The following is a 25,169-nucleotide window of genomic DNA, read 5'->3' as shown; positions in this document are numbered from 1 at the left end:
ACAAAATCTATGCATACTGTATAATCCAAATAAAAGGCTGTGTGTCCCATCCTAACCTTCCAGGAAGTGAAAGAAATAATAAATAGAAATGAAAAATATGGCAAAATGTGATATTGTCTTTCAGCCATTGAGTCATTTTTGGCTCTGAAATTTTGCTAACCTGAGTACTAATCTGGGTACCTCTCTTCTTCAGACAGACAACCTCAGGTGGAATAGAATCATTGAGAATGACTGGGAAGCCCTTTGGACAGATAAGTTACTGTGATTAAATTAGAAGGTGGAGATTTTTTTCAGGTAGAAAAGAGCTTGAAATTGAACCTGTTCCCTTTAATAGATGAAAAAGACAAGTTTGTCAATGTCTGATTGCACTTCACTCAGCACTATCAATTCTTCAAATCCCTAAATGAGTTACCTTCTCTGCAAAGCTTTCTCCCGTCCAGACAGTTTGTTCCTCTTTATCTGAGCTCCCACATTACTTTCCATTCACCTTTCTCATTCTTGTGTAGCACTGTATTGCCATTATTTCTAGGTATGTCTTTCTCATTAGATTAAAAGGTGCTACAGGGTAGAGCATTACATTTACCCAGGTTCCTGGCATGCTGCATGTATTATCAGGAAGGGATCTAAAGCATAACATTTATTCTGAATGAGTACAAATTCTAATTCACAGGAAGGACCCAGGTTAAGCTTTTTACGTGGCTTTGTTATTAACATGTGGCATTGTCAGTATTGGTGCCAAGTCCTACTATACTAGTTTATACCAAATGAATATAGTGTTGGTGCCCCCAAATTCCTTCTTTTCCTTGAGCCTGTTATTTGTAGATGAATTGTTTTAGCAGTAAGATCTTTGTATTTACTTAAAAAGTAATCATGAACTAATAATAATAGCTATGGTTTGGAGTCATGTATGTGCTAAGTGCTTTATATACACCTTCCTGGTTAGTCTTCATTATAAAGTAGTAAATATTATCTACCCCAAGGCAGATATGAAAGTCTTCACCTTGGACTAAATGATTAATGTGCCATTGACCATTTAAATGAATAGTTACTCAAAAGTCAATCCATTTAGTAGTTCTTCTACCCTCTACCCTGCCTCTGATTCACAAATTCTTAAAAATCTAACACACAGACTCTGTAAAAGAGTGGAAATAAATAACAGTAGTTAAAAAATAAGCCCAGCTTCAAATCATAGCTTCTTTCAACAGGAGCCCTAGATCACACCTCTGCTGTATTATTACTTAATTTTACAAGTGAACTGGACATCCCATTCTGGCTGTGGTAAAATTGGAGCAACAAGCAAATAGAATCTACATTCATCCCTGATTGGGATCTGGAGCTTGATCATTAGTGATACTCAGGGCACTGCCTTCAGAGTTAACAGTTTGCTTGGTGTGCCCCCAATAACAGAACACACAGACAGCCCCTTGTGATGCACCAGGATTCTGGGCTCCGGGTGCTGATAGGAAAGTTCAGACTGAGACATCTGTATATGTTAGAATTTGGTAGAATGGAGGTGAACTAAGTAATTGAATGAGTAAACATGAATCCAGTTCTTTGGACTCCAAATGTCACACTTCCTCCACTAAAATGTTGTTTCTTTCAAAATCATGGCATGTTACTTTAAAAACATTGCTAATCTGATATGATTCTTTAGTGAATCTCAACATAGATTAATAAGACAATCACTAGCCATTTTTAAAAAGGGACACAGAGATTCTGTGGCTGTATGATTCCAGATTCTGCCTGATTGACACTCCACTATCACTCACTGCCCAAAGGCAAAACACAAGGCCGTATGGAAATGGATTTTTTCTTCAACCCTTACCTCTAGCAAGTGGGTTCACCCAGGGCTAAGATGCCTTGAGGTAGAGTCACCCTTGGACAGAGTTGTATTGTTCAACAGTGATTCTCAATCCTTTTTGCATATTGGACTTACTGAGGAGTTAAAAAAAAAAAAACGGATGCCTGGGTACCTCCCCAGAATAATTAAATCAGAGTCACTGGAGAGGTGGGTGGAGAAGAAACATTTTATATATATCTTTTTTTATACAAAAAAATATACTGTTTTTTTTTTTATAAGTTTTCTGATTCTCATGTGCAGCCAGGTTGAGATCCACTTTACTTACAGGAACTGAATGCCAACAAAAAGAGGCATACTTATTTATTTCAGTTTATTACCTATTTTCTCTTGCCATTTTTCTCTTTTATTAGAGTAATAGCCGTTTATATTCCAAAACCACAACTAGCACCACCACAATCATCGTCACGCACCTGTGATGCAACCAGGTTTTAATATATATCTCAGGAGCTAACAAGTCTTCAAGAATGGTATTATGATATCCAGCTTATAATGAGGAGATTGAAGCTCAGAGCAGTTAGGTAATAATCTCACAGCTACTGTGCAATGGATGGGGACCCCAAAGTCTGAGCTCCACTCTGTACTCTCCTTGCCAGCTGTATGCTCCTTGAAGTTGGAGACCTGGCTTAGCAGTTGTTGGATTTCCCTTTACCTTCCTATCCTGCTGAAAAATGTTGCTAATCGATGATACTCTTCTTCTACCCATTTATCTGGATTGAAGGCACTGTTCCTCTAGCCAACTCGCCTTCAATCATGTGGACCCCACTACTCCCATTCCCAACCATCCCCTACCTCCCATCTCCCTCAAGCAGCTGTGAAGCTTTCCACCCCATTCCCAGAGTGGTCCCTCTGATACCCGCCCCACACCTTTGATTTTCCTTCTGCATCTTTTTGTCTTACACCTACCTCCTAATGTATGACTATTACCCAAAAGTTACCTCATAGCCAGGCTTCCCTGGAGGAAACAGGAAGAGTAACAGATATCAGAGTCAAGAGATGCTGTTCAGGTCCCTGTTCCACTATTTACCAGCTGAGTGTCCTTGTGATATTACTTAGTTTCTCTGAACCTGTGTCCTTGTTGGTAAAATGGATCCTACTACCTGCTTTTCCGGAGATCTATGTGCAAGTTTCCTGGCACATGGTCTGACTCATAGTAGGCTCTAGGCAAGTATTTATTTCCTTTTTTCTCTCCTTTCTACCTTTTACATCCCTGTCTGAATAGTCATAATTAATGACCACAACAAATATTACTGAGGTGTTGCAGATCTACTAACATTTGTCTAGTGTTCCACTTATTTCCCCGGAGGATCTTTGAATTGAATGTAAATATACAGTGCATGCAGACCTAGGCTTTATGTATCTGTCCAGTAGAAGACTGTTTTTCTCCTGAGGCAGTGTCGACAGTGGAACCCTCGGAGATTAAGGCAACTGGTGGGACTTTGTGTTAAAAGCACTTTTAGATTATTGGCTGAGAAAATACTGCTAGTGTGGCTGCATTTTTCAGTATTGCCTTCTTTTGTTACTACCAGTTAGCAAATAAACCATACCCTCCTGAGAGATACCTCATTGTTTTCTTTACTTTTTCTCTGTGACCATATATCTGGCTGTGCTTACTGGGGGGCTTTCTGTAATTGGGTTCAAGCAGCTCAGTGCGTATGGTAGTGCCCATGCACACAGAAACCTAATCTCTAAGTGACCAGTGTAGCTCTTAGATGAATGTATGGCCAGGAGATTTACTGATACTGAAGAAATTAAATTCCCCATAATTATTTTTCTGTACTTCATTCTCTGGAGAGCGAAAGCAAAGCTACTCACACGTTGATAAAATATAGCTTATAATCTTCAGCTTCACATATACCAACAATGCCATATGCGTAAAAGTAAGGCGCTTCTCTAAAGGAGATTGTTTTCATGAGGTCTTCTTCCTTGAGGAGATGCTGGAACTCCAGGGTGCAGAGTTCAGCTCTGCTTTGTAAAGGGTGATCTTGATGGAGAGACTGAGCAAAGAACATCACACTGAAGTCCAGAATTGGAAAATCTGTATATCGTTGCATCACATGGAGGTGGGAGAGATGATGGCATAAGACATGTGCAGTCAGCTGAAAGCAGAAGGGATCATCTTTTAAAATTCTTTGCCCCAGGATGTCCTTAAAGATAAAGAGACAAGCAAAGAGAGGAACAAATATCAACATGAATTTATTGGATGTCCGCTGTGTCCACTATAGAGGATAAAAAATGGCAGGTAGTTAACCTTTCTAGGTCTCAGCTTGGACTGTAAAATGGAAATGATGAACAAGGTCCACTTCAAAAAGTTTCTTGAGGATTTAATGAAGTGATGGTTCTAATAACAGTTGGCACATTAATACTTCATAAACACAGGTTCCTTTCACGCTTTTATTTTTGCTTTTAACACAGTCCTAAGAAGTTTTATCATCTGGTTGATTATCCCATAACCCTCCTTCCTCTCAGATTGATTGAAGTAGAGATAGAGAGTTAGGGAATTCAGTGCCAGCTGAAATGGTGCTGTGATATAGAGGGGAAAAGAAATACTAAAACCCTCTGTAATATGGGGGCATGGATGCTTAAGGTGTCATAGCAGCTTTTGGATATTAGACATAAGGGGAAATAAGCCACTATCGTCTGTGTAGATGACACTGTAATGTAATCCATTATAATAATAGATATTTGTAATTTATGATCCTAGTTAGCAAATCCATATTAATAACTAATAAAGCAATAACTACTTCTATACATGAAGGAATATGATAGCTGCCATATATATATATATATATATATATATATATATATAAAATGTTATTTAATTCTCACATGAACATTTCAAAGTATGTATTACTGACACTTTATATGTAAGGAAACCAAGGCTCATAGTTGTTAAGGAACTTGTTCAAGACCACAGTACCAAGAAAGTCACTAGGAAAATTTTAAACTATCTGGAAAATCCACTTACTGTAAATGCCTCTTTTTTGATATTCCAGAAAAAAGTGAGTGGCAAAATATCAAACCAAGTGTTTAAACCCAATTACATAGAAAATTTTTCAGAGAAGAGGATAATCAGGTTGCTTTCTCATATTGGAATTCATTAAGGAAATAAGGCTTGGACTGACAATCCGAGTAGGTGATGAAGAGAAAGGGCATATCAGGTAGACAAAAGGTCACAGAGAGTTGCACCAAGGTGGGGGATTAAGATTCATGTGGGTGGAGCTTTGACCTGTACAAATTTGATACCTGGCTCAAACTTTGTTTTTGAAAAATTTATTCATGAATGAATGAATGGATGAATGAATAAATGAATGAACGTCCCTCTTATTTACATATTTTGGTTCTCAGATGCATGCTGCATATTGTGGTACTTCAGTAGACATATGCATCCTGTGAGTTGTCCTTTTGACTTTCTATTTTCATATTTCTAAGTATGCTGGTAAAGTTTCTTCCCTTCCTGCTTGGTCTATTGATATTTGTCTTCCATCCATGAGGCGCTCCTATGTGGGTTTTGTACCAGATGCTGACTAAATTGCCAGCTCTTAGTGAAAACCATGGTCACTGTGCTGTAATAATATTTTACGAAGTGCTGTTTCTTTCTTAATATTTATGTGATGGAGAGAAAATCCCTTCGTTTCTGAGGTCTTATGTGTGCTGTGGTTTCTGTCAAGTAAGTTCTTTCATGAGTCAGTGAACTGGGGAACTTACCCATAAGCCTCAGAGGCTATTTGTAAGGCTAAAACAATACAAGGAATATGGGTTTCAAGACCACTATCAGAGATGAGAGACCTAGTCAGAGATACCAGATCATCCAGTCACTTACACCAAATTTTTCTTAGTCTATAAAATCTACTGAAAAGATATTTGTTGATGTGAAACAAATATCAACAATATATTAAACATAAAAGCAGATTAAAAACAGCAAGCATAGTATGATCCTACTTTTGGAGCAAAAATTTATATCCAAAAAAGAATGGGAGGATAGTACCAAAATATTAAAAACTTATCTCTAAGAAAGGGACTGTGGGTAATTTTTCTTTTTGCTCATCTGAATTTTCCCATTTTTCCACAGTGAATGCAATAGTTACAATAACAGTAGTAAGGATAGCCAACTTTTATTGAGTTCTCATGATAGTGAGCTCACCATGGGCTCTGTCTGCTCTGAGGTCAGACCACATGGGTTTGGATCCTGGGTTCCCCTTTTATTAGGTGTGTTAAGAAATAGGCTAGGCTAGGTGTCTCACGTGTATTGTCTCACAACATCTTTCTGGGTTAGATACTGCTATAAAGCCCAATTTTATACGTAAGAAAACTAAGGCTTATGGAGTTTAATACACTTGCCCATGTTCACATAAAATGTGAACATATGAAAGCAACAGAATAAAGGTGAAAGAAAATTATCCTAATAAAGATTGTCAGACTCAATCATGTTAATTACAGTGAAATCTCACAAATGGATTTTTATCAAGATCACAAAAAATTTAATATGTGTGTGTGTATGTGTGTGTGTGTAGAGAGGTAGTGAGAGAGTGGTGGGGGGGATGTGCTTTTGGAAATGAGAGGTACGAGGATAAGGACAGGAATATTCAGTTGGTATATACTCAGTTACATCTCCACTCAGCAAATTTATCTAGTCTGTCTTCTCCTCCACCCCTCTTGCTACAGTCATCCATGCTCTGCATCTCTCCAACCCAGAAGAGCTGCACAGCCATAGGCTTGCTCCAGGGTGGGAAGACTGGCTATCTTCCCAGACTTGGCTCCTGGTGAGCCATGCTGGTCATTTAATATGGTTGCTGACTCAGGGCTTAGCACTAGAGATGATAACCCACCAGAGGGAGGGGGGGTGATGAGAGCCAAGAAAATGGGTCAAAAATCAGAAGCCAGGAGATGAAGTCGATCCACGTGACTATCCTGGGCCTCAATGGTCTTGATAAGATCAAACTGTCTGTGAACATAAGGGAGCAAACTTTATGAGTCGCTCATCACTCCATTGGTAGTTAGTCTTTTCTAGCATGACAAGCATGGCGTTAGGTGAGGGTTGAAAATGGTTAGAAGGAACTGAATTGAATCAAGTACAAAAGACACTGGACTTGCAGTAGGAGATTGGGGAACAGGGAGAGATGGGGCTAAAGAAGTCAAATAGTTCTTCACCAAGAGGCTATAACAGCTATCCTCTGATTGCAGTAGCATTTAATCAGGGAAATCACCTTCTTTGATTTTCTTTTTTTAATGTCTCCCAATCATCGTGGTGTGCCATGTTGAATGACCAGACAGGCAAACTCAGGATGTGCTTAGGGAACTAGCAAAGCATGGGCATTAAAAACTGAGAAAAGTCCCTATTGGTAAATGCACCCCAAATTTTTCAATCAGAAAAATCTGGAAAGAAGCTATTTTAATTGCAGCATAAATATGAGTAACATTAATTAAAAGAGTTAAAATTTATTTTTAATTATATTAATGAGTCTGGTCATCTTTCCAGGGCCCAGAGTTATTAAACGTCTGAATCAAGCCCTGTCATCGCAGTGGGCTTCTTCATACTCATCTGTATCATTATCACCATCACCACAAAGAACCCTAAAATTTAAGCTCTTGCAATGTATCAGATAGTCAGAGCCCTCAGCGCATTACAAGCTTTACCTCATTTAATCCTCACAACAATCCTAAAAGGTAAGCATCACCTTCACATCACAGATGACAGGACCGAGGCTGAGAGAGAGGTTAAGTGACTTGTCTGAGGTCCCACAGCTGATAGATGGTGGAGCTGAGATTCAAACCCATTTTTCTCTCCTCCGGGAGCTTTTAAGTATTCTGTGAGTCAAAGGTACATTATTAGCAATGTAAGGAATTGGAAATGACATACAAACTCCAGGTTTAAAGAGTTTGAAATGGTTGGAAAACCTAAATTTTCAGCATATCTATTTTGCTCTCAAAGGAGTGTCTCAGCTTGGATGTTTGGTCCAGAATTCGTCAGATCTGTCAGTAGTGCCACCCTCTTACTGAGCAGATATTTCAGTAATTCCCACCTGGGCATGTCCTTATTATCATAATAAGAGAAGTCTTAGTTTTTTGGCTTTTTTTGTTTTTTGGTTCTTTTTTAGTGTATCCAAACAGCACCGTGTTGCCACCAATGCAGTGGCCAACAGTGGTATCAACTTCTTTGTACTGTTTTTGAACCCATGTGAAAATTGTTGTCCACCTTTTCCTACCTCCCTTTCTTCCTCCTTCCCCTTCCTTCCTCTCTTCCTCCATTCCTTCCTCCTTCCTTCCTTTCTTCTTTCTTGCTTGCTTTTTTGCTTTATTCTTTTTTCTTTCTTTCTTTCTTTTTTTGTAGTAAAGGACTTTACTTAAAATATAAGGTCATGACTTGGTTCTGGCTAGCATCAGTTTTAAGTAATAAGGAAACATTTTAGGGGCTGTGAATTTTAGCTATTTGCATTTTGGAATGCATTTTTTTTTCATGTGGAGCTGTGTTCATTTCAGATTGTAAATTAACTTAACGCGTCCTGATTTGATTTGCCAAGCTGACCGAGAGTGCAACAGATTTTACTCTCATCTCCACCATCTTTCTTGGTTGAGACGTTATTTCCTCAGGAAAGCTGCCCCTAAGGCCTCTCTTGCATACTCTCATAGTCTCTGAACTTCTCCTTTATCACCATTATCAAAGTTGTAGTTAAACAATCATGTATCTAGTTATTTATTCAAGGTCTCCCCCCTTAGTATGAAATCAACATGAGGGCAGGGACAATATCTACCTTATCCCCTGCTGTAAACTAAATGTCAAGCACAGTGTTGGATTATAGTAGTTATGCAATTAATATTTATTGAGTGAATGAACAAAATTCTCCATCCCTAATTATTTCTTGTATTTGATGTTTAATCTTGTGGACAAATAGGTTTCAGCTATGTCAATAGTTTGCTGCCTTTGAGAACTGAAAAGGTCAACAGGCAATGGTGGCTTGAAAGTGAACAGAGACTGAGAAAACTATGTCATGTGTCCCTTCTCTCTGGTAAATTAACACCTCTGTATCTGCTAGTGAGTGAGAATAGCAATTAAGTTGTGTGGAAGAAGTAGCAGAATGCACAGAAACATTCCCCGCAGACTTCTATAATGTGTATGGTCACTAATGCAGGTCAGACCTCAGAAGTCCTAGGGTTTATCTCTGGAAAAAATATGAGCATTGTTTACATAAAAGCCAAACATTTCAGGATTTCGACAGCAAAAGCTTTCCTCTATCCTGACTTTCGGTGAGATTCCAGGAGACTGAAACATAAGATTAACATTATCTTAAGGAAGGAGATTTTGAGAATAATTTCCAATTTAAATATTGATTTTGTGAAGGTCCCTGAGCGTGTTGCTCTGGGAAACTGTGTTTAACAAATATTTCAGTATCGTGGGAGATGCCAGCCTGCAGGGCATTTGGAAGCATCCCATGCGAAAGTGTGATAGCAGATACCTCTGGGCATCACCTCTTTCTTCGCCCCGGCCCCCATCCTCACCTCCAACATACTCACACTCACACAACTCAGCTTATTTTCTCTGAACCCTACCATTCTTCTTAAGAGTGTCATTGTATTTGTGACAATGACATCCTCAGGTACTTGTAAGCTTTAAATTATTTGTCTAAGACCTTATATGCTTAGACTAAGGTAATTCCCAGTGTGTGTGATTATTATGGGGATTAGAGATCTAAAGGCTCACAGAACTGACTTTCAGAGAACTGAAATGTAAAATTAAGTATTATGGATTTTAACGTTAAGATAACGGTGGTATCATTACTATCATCCTTTTTTGTTTAGAGACAGATTTATTTTATTGTGAATGCTGTTCGCATGTGGCTTTCTTCATTCTCAAAGAGCTTGGCTTTAAGAAAAAAGTGTAAATAGCCTTTTACTTTCCTGTAACTGAATTGTACACATTAACTGCCAAAGTTACTAGGAAACAGAAGTGATTGCTTTAGATTACCTTTGAAAGGGGGCCAGCTCCTTTCTGGTCCAGTGGAAGGATATCGCAAAGATCAGCAATGTCACAAAGAAGAAACTGTCAACTGAATGCCAAGTCAGTCATGGACCAAACCCAAGTGTTGACACGGCCCTAGATCATAAAAGAACATATTTTAATCTGAGCCTAATTTAAAGCAAAAGCAGTTGCATTTTTCACTAGTTGGGGAACCATTTGGAATGCAGATGCTTAACAGCACAGTTTAATTTCCAGAGACCCTTTGGGCAATTTTCAGAAGACCTTTTCTTGGACCAAGGCAACAGAGGAGTATCAGTCCTTCCCATTTATCCTTGTAGAATTCTTTGTAAAGAAACAGGGGCTTTGATGTGAATAGCCAAAAGGCAGTGGATAGGAAAAGTCATGGGGATATCTGAAAAGTGGGCAAGGATGCAAATGGCACATGTAAATGATGTTCAAGTGTGCAAAACCCCTACTTAGCCACTCACCTGGATACTACTGGGTCTCATCAAGAGCCTGCACTGAAACTTTATAATCGAGACTTCCTGTTGGATCCTCCAACCTGGAACGATTTACTTTACTGCTTTTAATTCATTTTCTTTTCTACCTTGAATGAGATTGATTTCTATCCGGAATAGTCTTGTGCTTTCTGGAGCTAAAAGGGGGCCTTCCCACCATGGCACAGTAACCATATCAGTGGAGAGGAGATGACCATTCATATCAAGGTCCTACTTAGGTTGACTAGTAATTTGGTCCAGGTGGAATGAGGTGATCTTTCTGATGTGCTGCCTGCCTAGTTGAAAAAGGCCACCTAGCAGATTGGACACAGGCAATAAGTTCCCTATTGCCCTCCAGACAGATTACACATTACCTACTTAAAGGAGGGCAAGCAATATTGTTGTCTTCAATGGGGAATTGTAAAAATATGGAAGGAGAAATATCAGATAATTGGTTTTATATTTTTCTTTAGAAACAGATGATTATTTAGGAAATTGAAAAGAAAGTGATATACAATCTTTGCTGCACAAATTACACCAAAAGAACATATTCTAAGAATGAAATCAGTGACCTTTCTGCAGAAAAGAAAATATTTTATCGTTAACTGCATGGTAATAAATTTGTACCGGATGAATCCTCCCACATGTATTTTCAGTGTTGGTGCCTGGGCTCCAAGTGGGGTGTCTTAAGCCCAACACCAATTCTGCAGAGCCCAACCCACAGACACTTTGCGTATCGTGTTTCCTTTGTTGGCTCATGAGTGAGATCTAGAATAAAGATTTGCTCAAAAGGTCTCACAGTGGGCACTTTGGCACCAAGTGTACAATACTACATTTCATTTAGCCCAGCAGGCCTAAATGAATACTCACTGTCAGGTGTCAAAGAACTCCACCCCAAAGAAGCTGATCACTCATTTCTGCTTGGACTTCTCACCAACATGGGTTTTATATAATCAGAGTTTGCATTGTTTTCCCAAAGCCCCCCACAGCTTGACTCAGAGTTTAACCTTTAAAGTACTTATATTAGCCAAAGTAAGGTAGAAGACTCATATCACTTTTATTCACCTTTTTTGTTTGTTTTTGGAGAAAAGCAACATGGTGGAACAGAAAGCATCAAGATTTGCAATCACACTAACTTGGGTTTGAATCATGACTTTACTATTTAATAGCTGTATGACCTTGAGCAATTACTTATCTTCTCTAAACCTCAATTTTTTCATCTATTAAAGGGAATAATATTTGCCTCTCAGGGCTGTTGAAAGAATTAGCTCTAGTTCTGTATATTTCTTGGCACATTCAGAGCAGATGATCAATAAATGGTAGCTGCAGCTGCTATGATTAAAGCTGTTCTACAGCCAGAAAGACAGGGGGTTTACATAAACTCAAGCCTCTTTCTCATGGCTGCAAGAAACCGCAGACGCTCCTGGACTTGTATGAGAAAATGTAATTAAGACAAAAACTTTATTTTCATTTCAGCCATTCTTCAGATCTCTCAAAATCCTGATGAATCCTTTCCTTAGGATTATAAATAGGAACCGAAAAGGCAGACGCACATTTTATGCTAACACCAAACTTAAAACCTTAAATTCTAGGTTCACGAAATGTTCCGTATCTTTTACCCAATTTTTGATGCCAAAGGGAGTGACAAGATGCTATGTGTATACCCCTAAAAAGCAAGTGTTGTGTGGGAAAAGAGGATGGAATAGTGGACAGATTTTGGACTGAACACTGAGTTTTGAATTGTGGTTCCAACAATATCACTTAACAGCTGTCTGACCCTTGACACACTATTTCACAGCAATGAGCTTCTGTTTTTCTCCTGCCCTGCCTACCATATGGAGCTATTTTGAAAATTAAGAGAAATAAAGGATATAATGGTACTTCTGGAAACCGAAGTCCAACAGAAAAATGAGATGCTATTTTGCACAATTTTTTAATTCACAGGCTCCAGTGTTGTGTGAATCTTGATTTTATTCCTGGTTCCATTCTTTACTAATACTGTGACCATGGGAACATTATAGAATCTGTCTAAGCCGATTTCTGTATTTAAATTGGCATCTCAGTGTTTACCATATACAATTGTTAGGGTCAAATGAAATACTTATGCTTGGGACACATGGTAAGTACTCAATAAATGGTAGATATGTTGTTGTTATTGATGATGTTATTTAGCACCTGGCCCAAGGGCAGAATGCCCTGGCCAAAAATAGGAGCTGGAAAGAAGTTTAGGACCAATACGGGATCCTGACATTCAGTTGAAATCAGTTGACTTTTTTTGAGTGTCTCTATATAGGCACTGCAGAATTTTTAAATGTCAGTATCTGCTACTTATTATAATTGGAGTAGGGAGGGGGGCAAGGATAATGATGAGGAGGAGGAGGAGGATAGATGAAGCTTGTTGTATATTATCATGTGCCAGGCACTGTACTAAGTACTTTACAGAAATTAATCCATATTATTCTCACATCAATCCTATGAGATAGGAACTATTGATATTATCAATCTTATTCTTTAGATGAGGAAACTGGGACACAGAGAGGTTAAGTAACTTGCTCAAGTCCTAAGCTAATGATGATCAGAGTTGGGACGTTTACTCAGAAGTCTGATTCTAGAACTCATGCTTTGTCTACTATGAATGAGAGAAAAGAAGTACATAAATGTTGTACAAAACTTTATCACATTATGTAAAAATATAGAAAAAATGTTCAAAATCAGGAGGAAGTTCCAGCAGACTTCAGATATTTATGCAGCAATGAAAATGTGCTCAGCTGTGACTTCAGAGGCCATGCTTCTAGCCACTATATCATACGATCTCCCTATTTGGCAAAATCTTATTGAAAGAGTGAAATTGAGAAAATAAGCCAAAAAATTCACCATGCCATACCCTTTAATCATCTTGCTATGTGTTAAAAATAATAATAAACCTACATGTTTACAATAATAATATATTAAATCTGTATTTCTATAGTCAATTGGGAGGCATTATGATTAAACCTAGAGTTGTCGACAGGTCATCACTCGCCAGCTCTGCTTGTCTTTCAGCAACCACTAAATATGGACGCATAGACACTTTAGTCCCCCCCCTTAATTTCACAAATGGGGTCATTAAAACTTAACAAGTTTCAATAAATTGCCCAAGGTGAGATAGCTAGTTAGTGGCAGAGCTGGAACTAGAGCACATTTCCTAAACCCAAGTCCCATATTTTCCAAGGTTAATTCAACAAATATTTACTGAGCAATAATAATTATATTGTGAGGCAATGACAAGGAGGGTGTGAGTTTACAAATAAAAGATGGCCCTTGCTCTTGAGCAGCTTATAATCTAGTAGGAAAGGCAAACATGCCCACATATAATTATAAAACTCACCATAATGGAATGACTTCAATAGCAGGGAAGATCCCACATGCTGTCACTGTATGTCTCCCTTTCATCACTCAGCACATTTGTTTATTCAAGGAGTTCTGCCCTGCTAAATTGTTAGCTATAGTTCGCTAATTTATCCCTAGCATAGTTCCTGGTACAGCATAGGAACTCAATAAATATTTATTGAACAAAGTGAAAAGGCACAAGAGCAAAATAATGTGGAATCACAGAGGAGGGAATGATTAATTAAATGTGAATTTGAAATGTACAGGCCAAAGCAAAGCCAATTAGGTAAAACTTTACTGAAATGTCAAGTCTCTAAGGAGAGGAGATCATTGAGCTGGAAGAGGGCCTGTCATTTCTATTAATCCATACCCCTGCCTTTAGGCCAATCCACAGATAAATTACCTCTGACAAGTCAGAATCTGGTTTATTTTTAACTGAGAAGTTTTTTTTTTTAACCTTTTGATAAATTTAGAAAATATTTATTACAAATCATTCATCAGAAAAATAAGAGCATGCAAAACTTAGACCAGAGAAAGGCTGATTCCAGTTTATGGTTCTTTCTCAAATCCTGAGTGTCACAGTCCCCAAACTCCAGGTAGATTGCTTCAGGGGGATCTCAGTGGTACGTGTCAGACTGTCCCACAGTCAGAGGAAGGTCCATTTTATATTTGTTCCAGTTTGATTCTGTGCACAGCATCATTCAACCTGACTCTTGTGTTTTATCTTTTCTGAGATTTATTTCCTCAGTTTGTGACTGTTTCCTCCCTCCTTTGCTTTCTTCTTTTTGCCCTTCCTTCCTTCCTCTCTTCCTTTCTTCCTCACTTCCTTCCTCCCTTCCTTCTTCCTCCCCTTCCTCTCTCTCTCTTTTTTTCAGTCATGAGTCAATACCATAATATTAGTTTTGCACATTTTATTTTTCATACATTTCCTCTCTCATGAAACTCAGCACAGGGGATGGCACATGCCTGTGCCCTGCCTAGGAACCCCACACTACTTTGCCTGCTCCTAGAAACCAGGAAAGAGTCAGTAGAGCATCTAGCATTGGAAGAATGAGACCAGCACTTGGAAATAACACACTCAGAATGTTACACATGTTAGACTCCCAAGAGTCTGATCAAAAGCCAAGAGTTCCCCCCACCCATTTAAATCAATATACTTTATTTAAATTGACTTTCAAGTTTATTAAGGCTTGGACAAGAGCACATTGTTGTCTTATATGCAATAAGCTCAGTGATAAGTGCTGTAGTTACTGTATTAAGAACTAAAGAAGGTAAAGACAAGAGTATAAAAAATAACTATGAGTACAAAACTATGTTAATAGATACACACTACAAAAAGATGTAATTTGTGACATTGATGACAAAGTGTGGGAGAGAAGTAAAAATGTAGAGTATTTATATACACTTGAAGTTAAATTGTTATCAGCTTATCAGGTTAAAATAGATTGTTATAACTGTAAGATATTTCATGTAAGCTACGTGATAACCACAGAGAAAATACCTATAGAAGATACACAAAAGAAAATGAGAAAATCAAATCATGTCACTACAAAAAGAAAAAAAAGTCAATGAAACACAAAGGAAGATAGCAAGAGTAGAACAGAGGTACAAGAAAGCTACAAGACAGACAGAAAACAATTAACAAAATGACAATAGTTAGTCCTTCCCTATCAATAATTACTTTAAATGTAAATGGGTTAAACTTCACAGTCCAAAGACATAGAGTGGCTGAAAAAAAAAAAAAAATAAGATTAAACTATGCACTGTCTATAAGAGAGGCACTTTAGACTTAAGGATACATATGGGCTGAAAGTAAAAGGATGGAAAAAGATATTCCAGGCAAATGGTAACCAAAAGCAAGCAGGGGTAACCATACTTATATCAGACAAAGTAGACTAAGTCAGGAACTGTCAAGAGAGACATTATATAATCATAAAAGGGTCAATTCACCAAGAATATATAACAGTTATAAATATATATGCAACATCAGAGCATCCAAATACAAATCTTCCTTGACTTACAGTGGAATTAAAATATATTGAAAATGTCATCAGCCAAAAATGCATTTAATATACCTGACCTACCAAACATCATGGCTTAGCCTAGCCTACCTTAAACATGCTGAGAACATTTACATTACCCTACAGTTGGACAAAATCATCTAACACAAAGCCTATTTTATAACAAAGTGTTGAATATCTCATGTGATTTATTGAATACTGTACTGAACGTGAAAAACAGAATGGTTGTATGGGTACAGAATGTTTGTAAGTGTATTAGTTATTTACCCTTGTGATCACACAACTGACTGGGAGCTGTGGATTGCTCCTGTTGCCGAGTATCATACTGCATATCACTAGCCTGTGAAAAGATCAAAAATCAAAATTTGAAGTACAGTTCCTACTAATGTGTATCGCTTTCACATCATAGTAAAGTAGAAAAATTATAAATTGAACCATTGCAAGTCAGAGATAGTCTGTAGATGAAGCAAACATTGACAGAACTGAAGGGAGAAATGAACAGCAACACAATACTAGAGGATTTCAAAACCCCACTTTCAACAACAGATAGAACACCCAGACGGAAGATCACTAAGGAAACAGAGGAGTCAAACAATACAACAGTTCAAAAGAACCTAACAAACATATACAGAGCATTCCACCCGATAGCAGCAGGATACACATTCTTCTCAAGTGTTCAAGGAACATTCTACAGGATAGATCACATGTTAGGTTACAAAATAAGGCTTAGCAGTTTTATGAAGATGGAAATCATACCAAGTATATTTCCAACCACATGGAATGAAACTAAAAGTCAGTGACAGAAGGAAAACTAGAAAATTCACAGATATTTGGAACTTAAACAACACATTCTTGAACAATCAGTGGGTCAAAGAACAAAGCAAATGAGAAATTTAAAAATATCTTGAGAAACAAAAACAAAACACAACATACCAAAACTTGTGGAATGAGGCAAATGCGGTTCTAAGAGGGTAGTTTATAGTGATAAATGACTATATTTAAATAAGAGAAAAGGTCTGAAATAAACAACCTAACTTTACACCTCAAGGAACTAGAAAAAGAAGAACAAACTAAATCCAAAGTTAGCAGAAGGAAGAAAATGGTTCAGATTAGGACAGAAGTAAATGAAGTAGAGAATAGAGAAACAAAAGAAAAAACCAACAAAATTAAGAGCTATTTTTAAAAAGATAAACAAAATTGACAAACCTTTAGCTACATTAACTAAGGAAAAAAGAAAAGACTCAAATGAATAAAATAAAGAATGAAAGAGGAGAGTTACATTTGATGCCACAGAAATTAAAAGGATTGGGACTACTATGAACAATTATATACCAACAAGTTGGATAACTTAGAAGAAATGGGTAAATTCTTAGAAACATACAACCTACAAAGACTGTATTATGAAGAAATAAAAAATCTGAACAGACCTATAAATAGTAAGGAGATTAAATCAATAATCAAAAACCTTCCAAAATGAAAAAGCTCAGGACCAGATGGCTTCACTGGTGAAATCTACCAAACATTTAACAGGAAAAAATGTCAATCCTTCTCAAACTCTTCCAAAAAATTGAAAATTCAGAAATATTTCTCATGAGCCCACATTAATATGATACCAAAGCCAGAAAAAGACACAACAAAAAAACTTCAGGCCAATATTCCTAATGAATGAATGCAAAATCCTTCACAAAATAGCAAACTGAATTCAACAACACATTAAAAAGGTCACACACCATGACCAAGTGTGATTTATACTTGGGATGCAAAGATGGTTCAACATATGAAAAACAATCAATGTGATCACATTAGCAGAACAAAGGATAAACATCAGTGATCATCTCAACAGATGCAGAGACACACTGACAAATCTCAACATTCTTTCATGATAAAAATACTCAATAAACTAGGAATAGAGGGAAATGACTTTAACCTAATAAAGGGCATAGATGAAAGGCCTATAGCTAACATCATACTCAATGGTGAAAAACTGAAAGCTTTTCTCTAGGATCAGGACCAAGATAAAGATGCCCACTGTCACCATTTCTATTCAGTGTTGTATCGCAAGTTCTCACCAGAGCAATTAGGCAAGGAGAACAAATAAACGTCTTACAGATCAGAAAGGGAGAAGTAAAATTATCTCTGTTCACAGAAAGCATGATTTCCTGTTTAAAAAGCCCTACAGATTCCACACATACATGCACACAAAAAAATACTGTTAGAACTAATAAATGAATTCAGCAAAGTTGCAGTATGCAAAATCAATATACAAAAATTAGTTGTCTTTCTACATACTAACAATGAACAATTTCAATAGAAAATTAAGAAAACAAACTTGTTTACAATAACAACAAAAAGAATAAAATAGGAATAAACTTAACCAAGGGAGTGAAAGACCTGTACACTGTAAACTACAAAACATTGATGAAAGACATGAAAAAAAGACACAAATGTTCAAAGATTGGAAGACAACATTTTAAAATATACTACTCAAAGCAATCTACAGATTCAGTGTGATCCCTGCAAATGTCTCAATGGCATTCTTTCAGAAATAGAAAAAAAAAAAAAAATCCTAAAATTCTTGTGGAAACACAAAAGACTTTGGATAGACAAAACAATTTTGAGAAAGGAAGACGAAGCTCACATCTGTTAGTATGACCAATATCAAAAGCAATGACAACAACAACAACAAAACCTAGAAAATGTATTAGTGAGAATGTGGAGAAAATTGGAACCCTGTGCACTGTTGGTGGTAAGTGGGAATGTAAAATGGCTCAGCTGCTGAGGAAAACAGTATGGAGGTTCCTCAAAAAATTAAAAATAAAAGTACCATATGATCCAGCAACCCTACTTCTGGGTATTTATCCAGATGAATTGAAATTGGGATCTTAAAGAGATATTTGCACTCCTGTGTTCACTGAGGCATTATTCACATTAGCCAAGAGGTGGAAGCAGCCTAATTCTCCACTGACGGATTAATAGATAAAGAAAATGTGGTATATACGTACAGTGGAATATTATTCAGCCATAGAAAGAGGAAATCCAGTCATGTGCTATAATATGGATGAACCTTGAGGACATTATATGAAATGAAATAAGCCAGTCACAGAAAGACAAATACTTCATGATTCCATTTATACTATATGAGGTATGCAAAAGTAGTGAAATTCATAAAAGCAGGAAGTAGAGTGGTGGTTGGAAGGGGCTGGGAGGAGGGAAATGAAGAGTCACTGTGCAATGGGAATAGAATTTTAGTCATGCAAGATGGAACAGTTCTAGAGATCTGCTATGCAACATTGTGCTTTATAGTTAACAATATTGTACTGTACACGCAAACCTTCGTTTGGAGGGTAGATCTAATATTATGTATTTTTTAACCACAATTTTTTAAAAGGAACTAAAGGGGATGACTATTATGGATAATAATGCTGTTTAATTTTTTAACTTTCTAACTTGGTGGAGAGGAAGAGGAGATGTCATCGTGCCTTTCTGCTCCCTAATACATACTTGTAATATACTGTGAAATCAGTACACCTTTTGGACTATATCATTTTAAGAGGAACGTGACTTTGGTGGCTGGAGTTTGGGATTCTCTCCCTGCTTTACCACTGACTGGCTTCTGACTCGGGGAACCACTCCCCGTTTTGTACCATCTAGCTATAAAGGGAGAACAGCCTGAAAACACTTGAGAGAAAAACACAGCTGTCAGGAAGAGCAGCTTTTATGAATGAAGATCTGGCTAAAATAAACGGAAGCCATTTCTATGTTTTAGTATTATAAGACCACTAGCAAATTTCTTCAAAAAGATAAATTTGTACACTTACACCACTCAGCCACTGAAATGTTTTACATAATGAATGACCTTAAGAACACATTGCTATTTTGTGTTTAAATTCAAAATGCTTATTTGTTCATTTTACACTAAGATGTAGAACATAGACCCAGATACCTATGTTGGAATAACCACTGAAGAACAATTTTATCTTCTTTCTTGCTTAATTTATTTTAATAAACACTAAACGCCTTTTGTGCTTGGTTCAGAGGATGCAAATGCAAAAAAAGAGCCGTCTCCCTTCCCTAATGGCTGTTACTTACATTCTGTTTGAGGAGAATGGCACAAAACAAGTAATAGTGTAATTCTTGTTTTAATTGCAGTTGTCGTAAGTATCATAATAGAGGAGCACAGGTGCTAAATGAATGTTTAATGGGGGGATGACTTAATCTGTTCTGGAAGGGGGTGGGGCAGTGTCCAGGGAATGCTCTCTTAAAAAGTGACATTTGAGTTGAGCTCTGGAATGCAAGGAGGACTCCAGAATTTCTGAATAGAAGAGGTTTTGAGATGGCAATCTGGTAGGAAGTAAGCTCTGGTAGACTTGTTTTGGAGCTGTATTTCATAATAAGCCCACTCTTTTTAGATTGTATTGTGTGTTTCCTTGAGATAACTTTTGGGAGGTTGTATCTTGATGCACCCTACAGAAGGGTGAGTAGGAATGAATTATGTGGAGGTGTGAAGAGGGGAAGAGAACACGGTAGTTGGAGGGTTAAACAAGGGAGTGAGGGATGGGTGAGACTGGGGAAAGCAGTAGAGGCTGGGTCACACAGGGCAGGATTAAGGACCGTGCAAGCCACTTTAAAGATTGTATTCTCTGTGGGGATAAAGATTCCCAGAAAACGAGACTTTATTGACAGTTATCAAGCAGGGTAGAACCTAATCAGATTCTCACCTTGGAAGAAGTCACTCTGGCCACTACATGAGCATGAATTGGAGTAAAGGTGGTGCCAGAGGCCAGTTACGAAGCTGTTTCACAAGTTTTACGGAGAAGTGAATGGTAGCTTAGACTAGGATGGTCATCATGGTGATTGAGAGGAATAGACAAAAGTAGAAGACACTTACACAGACAAATACTGTAGAGTATAACTGAATATGCCAGGTGGATCTGGAAAGAGTCACAGGAGACGTGACGTTACTTTAATCCGGAAGGCTGAGAACAACTTTCTTGTAATACTGTGGTTCATCATTTAGGTTAAATTGTTAAAATATGTAAATTATAAATGATTATTACCATTTATCAATATTCCTTTCAGATTCTCTAAGAAATGTCATATAACCTGTACTCTTATTTCTCTAATAGTGTTACAGAGTTGGTTAGAATAGAATAAATATGCATTTCCTGAAAACCATTTGACAATTTGGCCTTTTCAATTCAGATTAATCCCCTCCCCACCAGCATCCACCCAAATCCAAGTATATTAGTGAGAATTTGGGACCTTTAAAATTTTTTTTCTACTCCCTATTAAATCCTCTGTCCAAGTTAAATCTCTGTAGCAATAAGGATGTGTCCTTGCACACTGTTAATTCATGCTTACTTTTGCCTCATATGATTTATGATTAAACTGGTATAAGTATTTTGGAAATAATTTTAGAACCTAAATTACCTTAAATATTCTGGGTTCTCTCTTATTTTAGAAGGTAATTGTGCTTAGTTCTGGAGATTGCCTAGGCTGAAGGTTTTAGATGTAGAAGAATATTAATTTGTTAGCATTTGTAACATCTCTAGTCTTTGCGGTCACAGGAATTCATTGTACATACTTTTCAAATCAAGAGAAATTGTGTCTAATACTTTATACCATTTTTTGATTATCTAACACATTACTTGTGGCTGCTAAAGGGCTTTTCTGCTACCCAGCCATCCTTTAGCAAGCACTTAGCTCTTCTTTTGTAATTAATATTTTCATTTCTCATATGCATAGAGCGCCTGAAGGAAATTTTATCTGGAAAAGAATCTGCATAGTGTTTTAGTGCAGTACAATTTATTTAGCAATTCATCTTTTCTATTTATTTTTTATTAAACAAATCAAGCCAGGATTTTAGTTTTAAGCCCTTGCTTTAAAATGGGATTATATGAAATCGTGTGTGTGAAACTTTTGAAAATGGTAAAGCACTATAGAATTTAAAGAAACTTTCATTCAGTAAAAACAAATTTTAAATAAAATAAAATAAACAAAAACCTTCTAGTGGTTGTTCTGTGGAGGCACTACCAGGTCAAAGAGAGGTCAATAAGATGTATCTCATCTAGACATTGCTCTGTGCACCATATGCCCATGTTAAATCACAATGATAAGTAAGATGTGGACTTGTGCACCAGTAATTCTCGTTTTGCCAGACTTTCATGTCATCCTATGGTCATTACAATTGACCAATTACAGTTGATCAAATTGAATTATCTTTAATTAGTAGGTCTGTTTCATAGTACAGTGGGCTAGCAGGACATATTTATCTGTTTTAAGTGGTCTGTCCACAGACTTGGAAAGCCAAACGTCATTTTCGAAAAGAAAAAAATAACTGGGGGGGAGGGGGAGAGAGGAGGCTAGAATTATTTTATACGTATTAAAGGGAAAGTACAATTTCAATAGTTTTGAAGTACGTTTAACGAAAGTTTGCTGTGGTCTTTAAGATCTTCGGAGGAAAGTCACATTAGTTAGGCAATATGTAATATTTATTTTTCTATATAGAAATGACATGCAAAGGTTATTAAAACAGCAATTCTCTTGTCTGTGTGATGGGAAGAAATAGCTGATTCCAAAGAACTCATTCATAACAGATTTAGGTCCCTATGAAGATTTATAATATCTTTGAGTAGTGCCCAGCCAGGAAACTTTCTGTCTTGCCGCAAGCTGCACACACCATTACAAAATTGTAACAAATTCACATTGACTCCTGCACAGATTGATTCTCATACTTGAGAGGCAAATGGATGAGAACAGGGCATGTATTCCCTGAAGATTCAATGGGCCTCTGAGCAATGAAATCTGCCTGAAAAACTGGAGAAGCATCTATGGTTAGATAAGATTGGATAGAGCCAAACTTATCACTTCCTTACATTCTCATTTGGAGGGTGATGGATTGCCATCTCACATCAAGTCCTACTGTACAGCCATGCATCATGGTGACACCAGATAAATATGAAGTTCTCTAGGGCTTTATTTGACCCAGAAGGTCATTCAGCCATTATCCCTTGATTCAGCATAAAAAAATGAGGAGCGGGGGAGGGAGGGAGGAAGGAAGAGGAAGAAGAAGAGAAAAAGAAAGCGAGATAATTTTCTGCTCCTTTTCTCACTGCGTATCACATGATGATCTCTTTGCCTCAATTTTATGTTTGTAAGTATTGATAGTGATTCCTTGTTCCTCTTTCAGAAAGAAATACCATTAATGCCATTGTTATATCTACCCAACAGTTCAAGTCTTCACGTTTTTGTGGCAAATTTCCTTAATATCTCAAAATCAACACTAAAGCCAACCTTAAAAAATAGTTTGTTTCTGGAGCACTGCTGAATCAAATATTATTTTCAAAAAGTGTTAGTCAACTCCGTCATTCTTCTACTCTTTCCTTCTATTAGACATCCACCCAAGCATCTATTCATCCAGCCAAAAATGTATTTATCATAAGCCTGCTATGATGTGCTGGGCAGGCAGTGGGCTAGGAGCTTGGGAAAAAATAGTCAATAACAGACCCAGGCCTGCCCTTTGAACTGACACATATGGGTCATTATTATTCAGCAAAGGTGTTTTGAATGCTTACTGTGCCAGGCAAGGTACTTATATCAACCCCTTGCACAGAATTTGGGAAAGGTCTCTTTCATGCAGATACACGAAAAGAGAAAATCCTGCTCCTCCCTTTCAGGACTTTTATATATAACAGTGATTTATCCAGGGAGTCCTAGTGTTGAAATGTAGAATATGTTGTAATCATGGCTTTTGAAACAAGAACCTTGTCAACTCAGATAGAAATGAGGTCTACACTGCCCCAGCACCTGGTTAGTCCACTGGGAAAGTGGGTCTGATGGCACCTGATGGTCTATAAATAGAATAACTATATCATGGGATTATATCACACTTGTTTGGTGCTGCATAGATGGCAGTTTGCTTCCCAATCAAACCAAAATTATTTCCTTAGGGATATGTGATAGGGATAGGCATTTTGGCAATAGATATGGAAAGTTTCAAACAGAATAAAAATTCTAAGTGCTGTAGTAATTAGCCTTTCCCTTTCCTGAAAACACTATGCATGTCTTCTGCAAACATACTAAAATTTAAAATTTAAAACAATCATGTCCTCTTTGGAAGGCAATTGCTTTAAATTGGATAGATTTCACTCGTTTTTTAGTGAAAGAATTTGAAAATTCTGTCTTTGGAAACCAAAATACTGGATGGCAGAATTAGATGTCTTTCACTTTAAAATGCAGACTCTCTCTGTGGTGAATGTATTTGTTGTGGTAAAGTATTTGAAAGGAAATCCTCAGAATAATTTGGGGTAAGGAAAAACACTGTGTTAAAATAAGCCAACCCATCAGTTTGGAACTTTGGAAATTGCTTTATTTTTGAATCAGAAAGAATTAATAATTGTTCATAGCATAAATAATATATGTCTGGACTATAATATATAATCATGTTCTAAAACAAACTTCCAAATTTTAAAGCACTCTGGTATAAGGCTGTGATCTAAGTGATTTTTCTGAATGAATCAATGTTCTTTAGAGTTAATACTGATGCTCTTATTTAGTTACCTCATGATTTGGTCTGTGTCTTGGCAAACCTCTCTCTAAATAAGTGATTCCTGTAAATGTTGGAAATTCTTTCACAGGTTAACTTCCCCATCATTTTGCATTGCTTACGCTATATTGTTTCAGCCTAGATATATTCTTTCTGGAAAGAAGGGTCCTGCTAGTCTGATAAGAAGCTCTCTTTCCTGAGGTCTGTATTTTGCGTGGGGATCAGCTAGAGAGGGAAAAGCCAGAATGCCAAATTGCGAAGAGTATGCTTTACTGTGGGGCTCCATCCAAAAAGGGTTTGTAACAGTGTACAGTCTTGTAGCCCAGCTGTGTGGAGCATTGATTGCTTCTGCCTAGAGCAGGGATACTGTCAAGTTGCTCTGTGAGTTGAGTCATCTATTGACAAAGAGCTACCAGCCCGCAGATAATGCTGTGCGGAGCTGCTCCCACGATGCACTGCTATAGCAGCTGTCAAAGATACTGAGGGAACCACGAGAGAGGAAAAAAAAAAAAAAAAAAAAAAGACTTTTACAACTGCCTGGAAGAAAGGGGTGTGAGGGAGGAGACATTCCTGTGCAGAGCTGACCAAAGGCAAGAGTAGGCATCAGTGCAGTATGAATGCATACCTCACCAAGCAACACAGCTGCAGCCGGGGGTCCGATGGGATGGACGCCGGCAGGAACGCACCCACACTGATCAGGGATGCCCACTGCGCTTGTGGCTGGCAGAGGAGTCCTCAGGGGCTCGGGTACAGTTCTCAGACTATGCCCTCCTCGGGACCTGGGGGCCCAGCTTCAAACAGGACCAAGCTGGTCACCTTGTGGGACAGTGTGCGGAAAAGCTCCCACAAGACGAGCACCAAGGGCAAAGGGACTTGTGGGGAGCATTGTGCCTGCCCACATGGCTGGTTCAGCCCAGCACAG

The 25,169-nt window shown here is 37.6% G+C and overlaps 1 protein-coding gene across 15 annotated transcripts in view; it reads left to right on the top strand.

The window, feature by feature from the left end:
• Positions 1 to 25,169, top strand: part of DLG2 (discs large MAGUK scaffold protein 2) — a 2,068,078-nt gene that overhangs the window by 1,220,713 nt on the left and 822,196 nt on the right. For 5 of the 15 annotated variants that reach the window (XM_082343290.1, XM_082343308.1, XM_082343305.1 and 2 more), the window contains exon 1: positions 1 to 25,169. This exon is cut by the window's left edge and continues 22,447 nt beyond it. The exons of the other annotated variants lie outside the window; for them this stretch is intronic. In XM_082343290.1, coding sequence (XP_082199416.1) covers positions 24,861 to 25,169 — 309 coding nt within the window. In that variant the 5' untranslated portion in view covers positions 1 to 24,860. 15 annotated transcript variants of the gene reach the window in all.

This window comes from Balaenoptera borealis (genome assembly GCF_965194805.1).
Source record: "Balaenoptera borealis genome assembly, chromosome: 11".
Taxonomy (NCBI): domain Eukaryota; kingdom Metazoa; phylum Chordata; class Mammalia; order Artiodactyla; family Balaenopteridae; genus Balaenoptera; species Balaenoptera borealis.
Note: the sequence above shows the minus strand (reverse complement) of the source record. Positions and strands in the feature narration are given on the sequence as shown.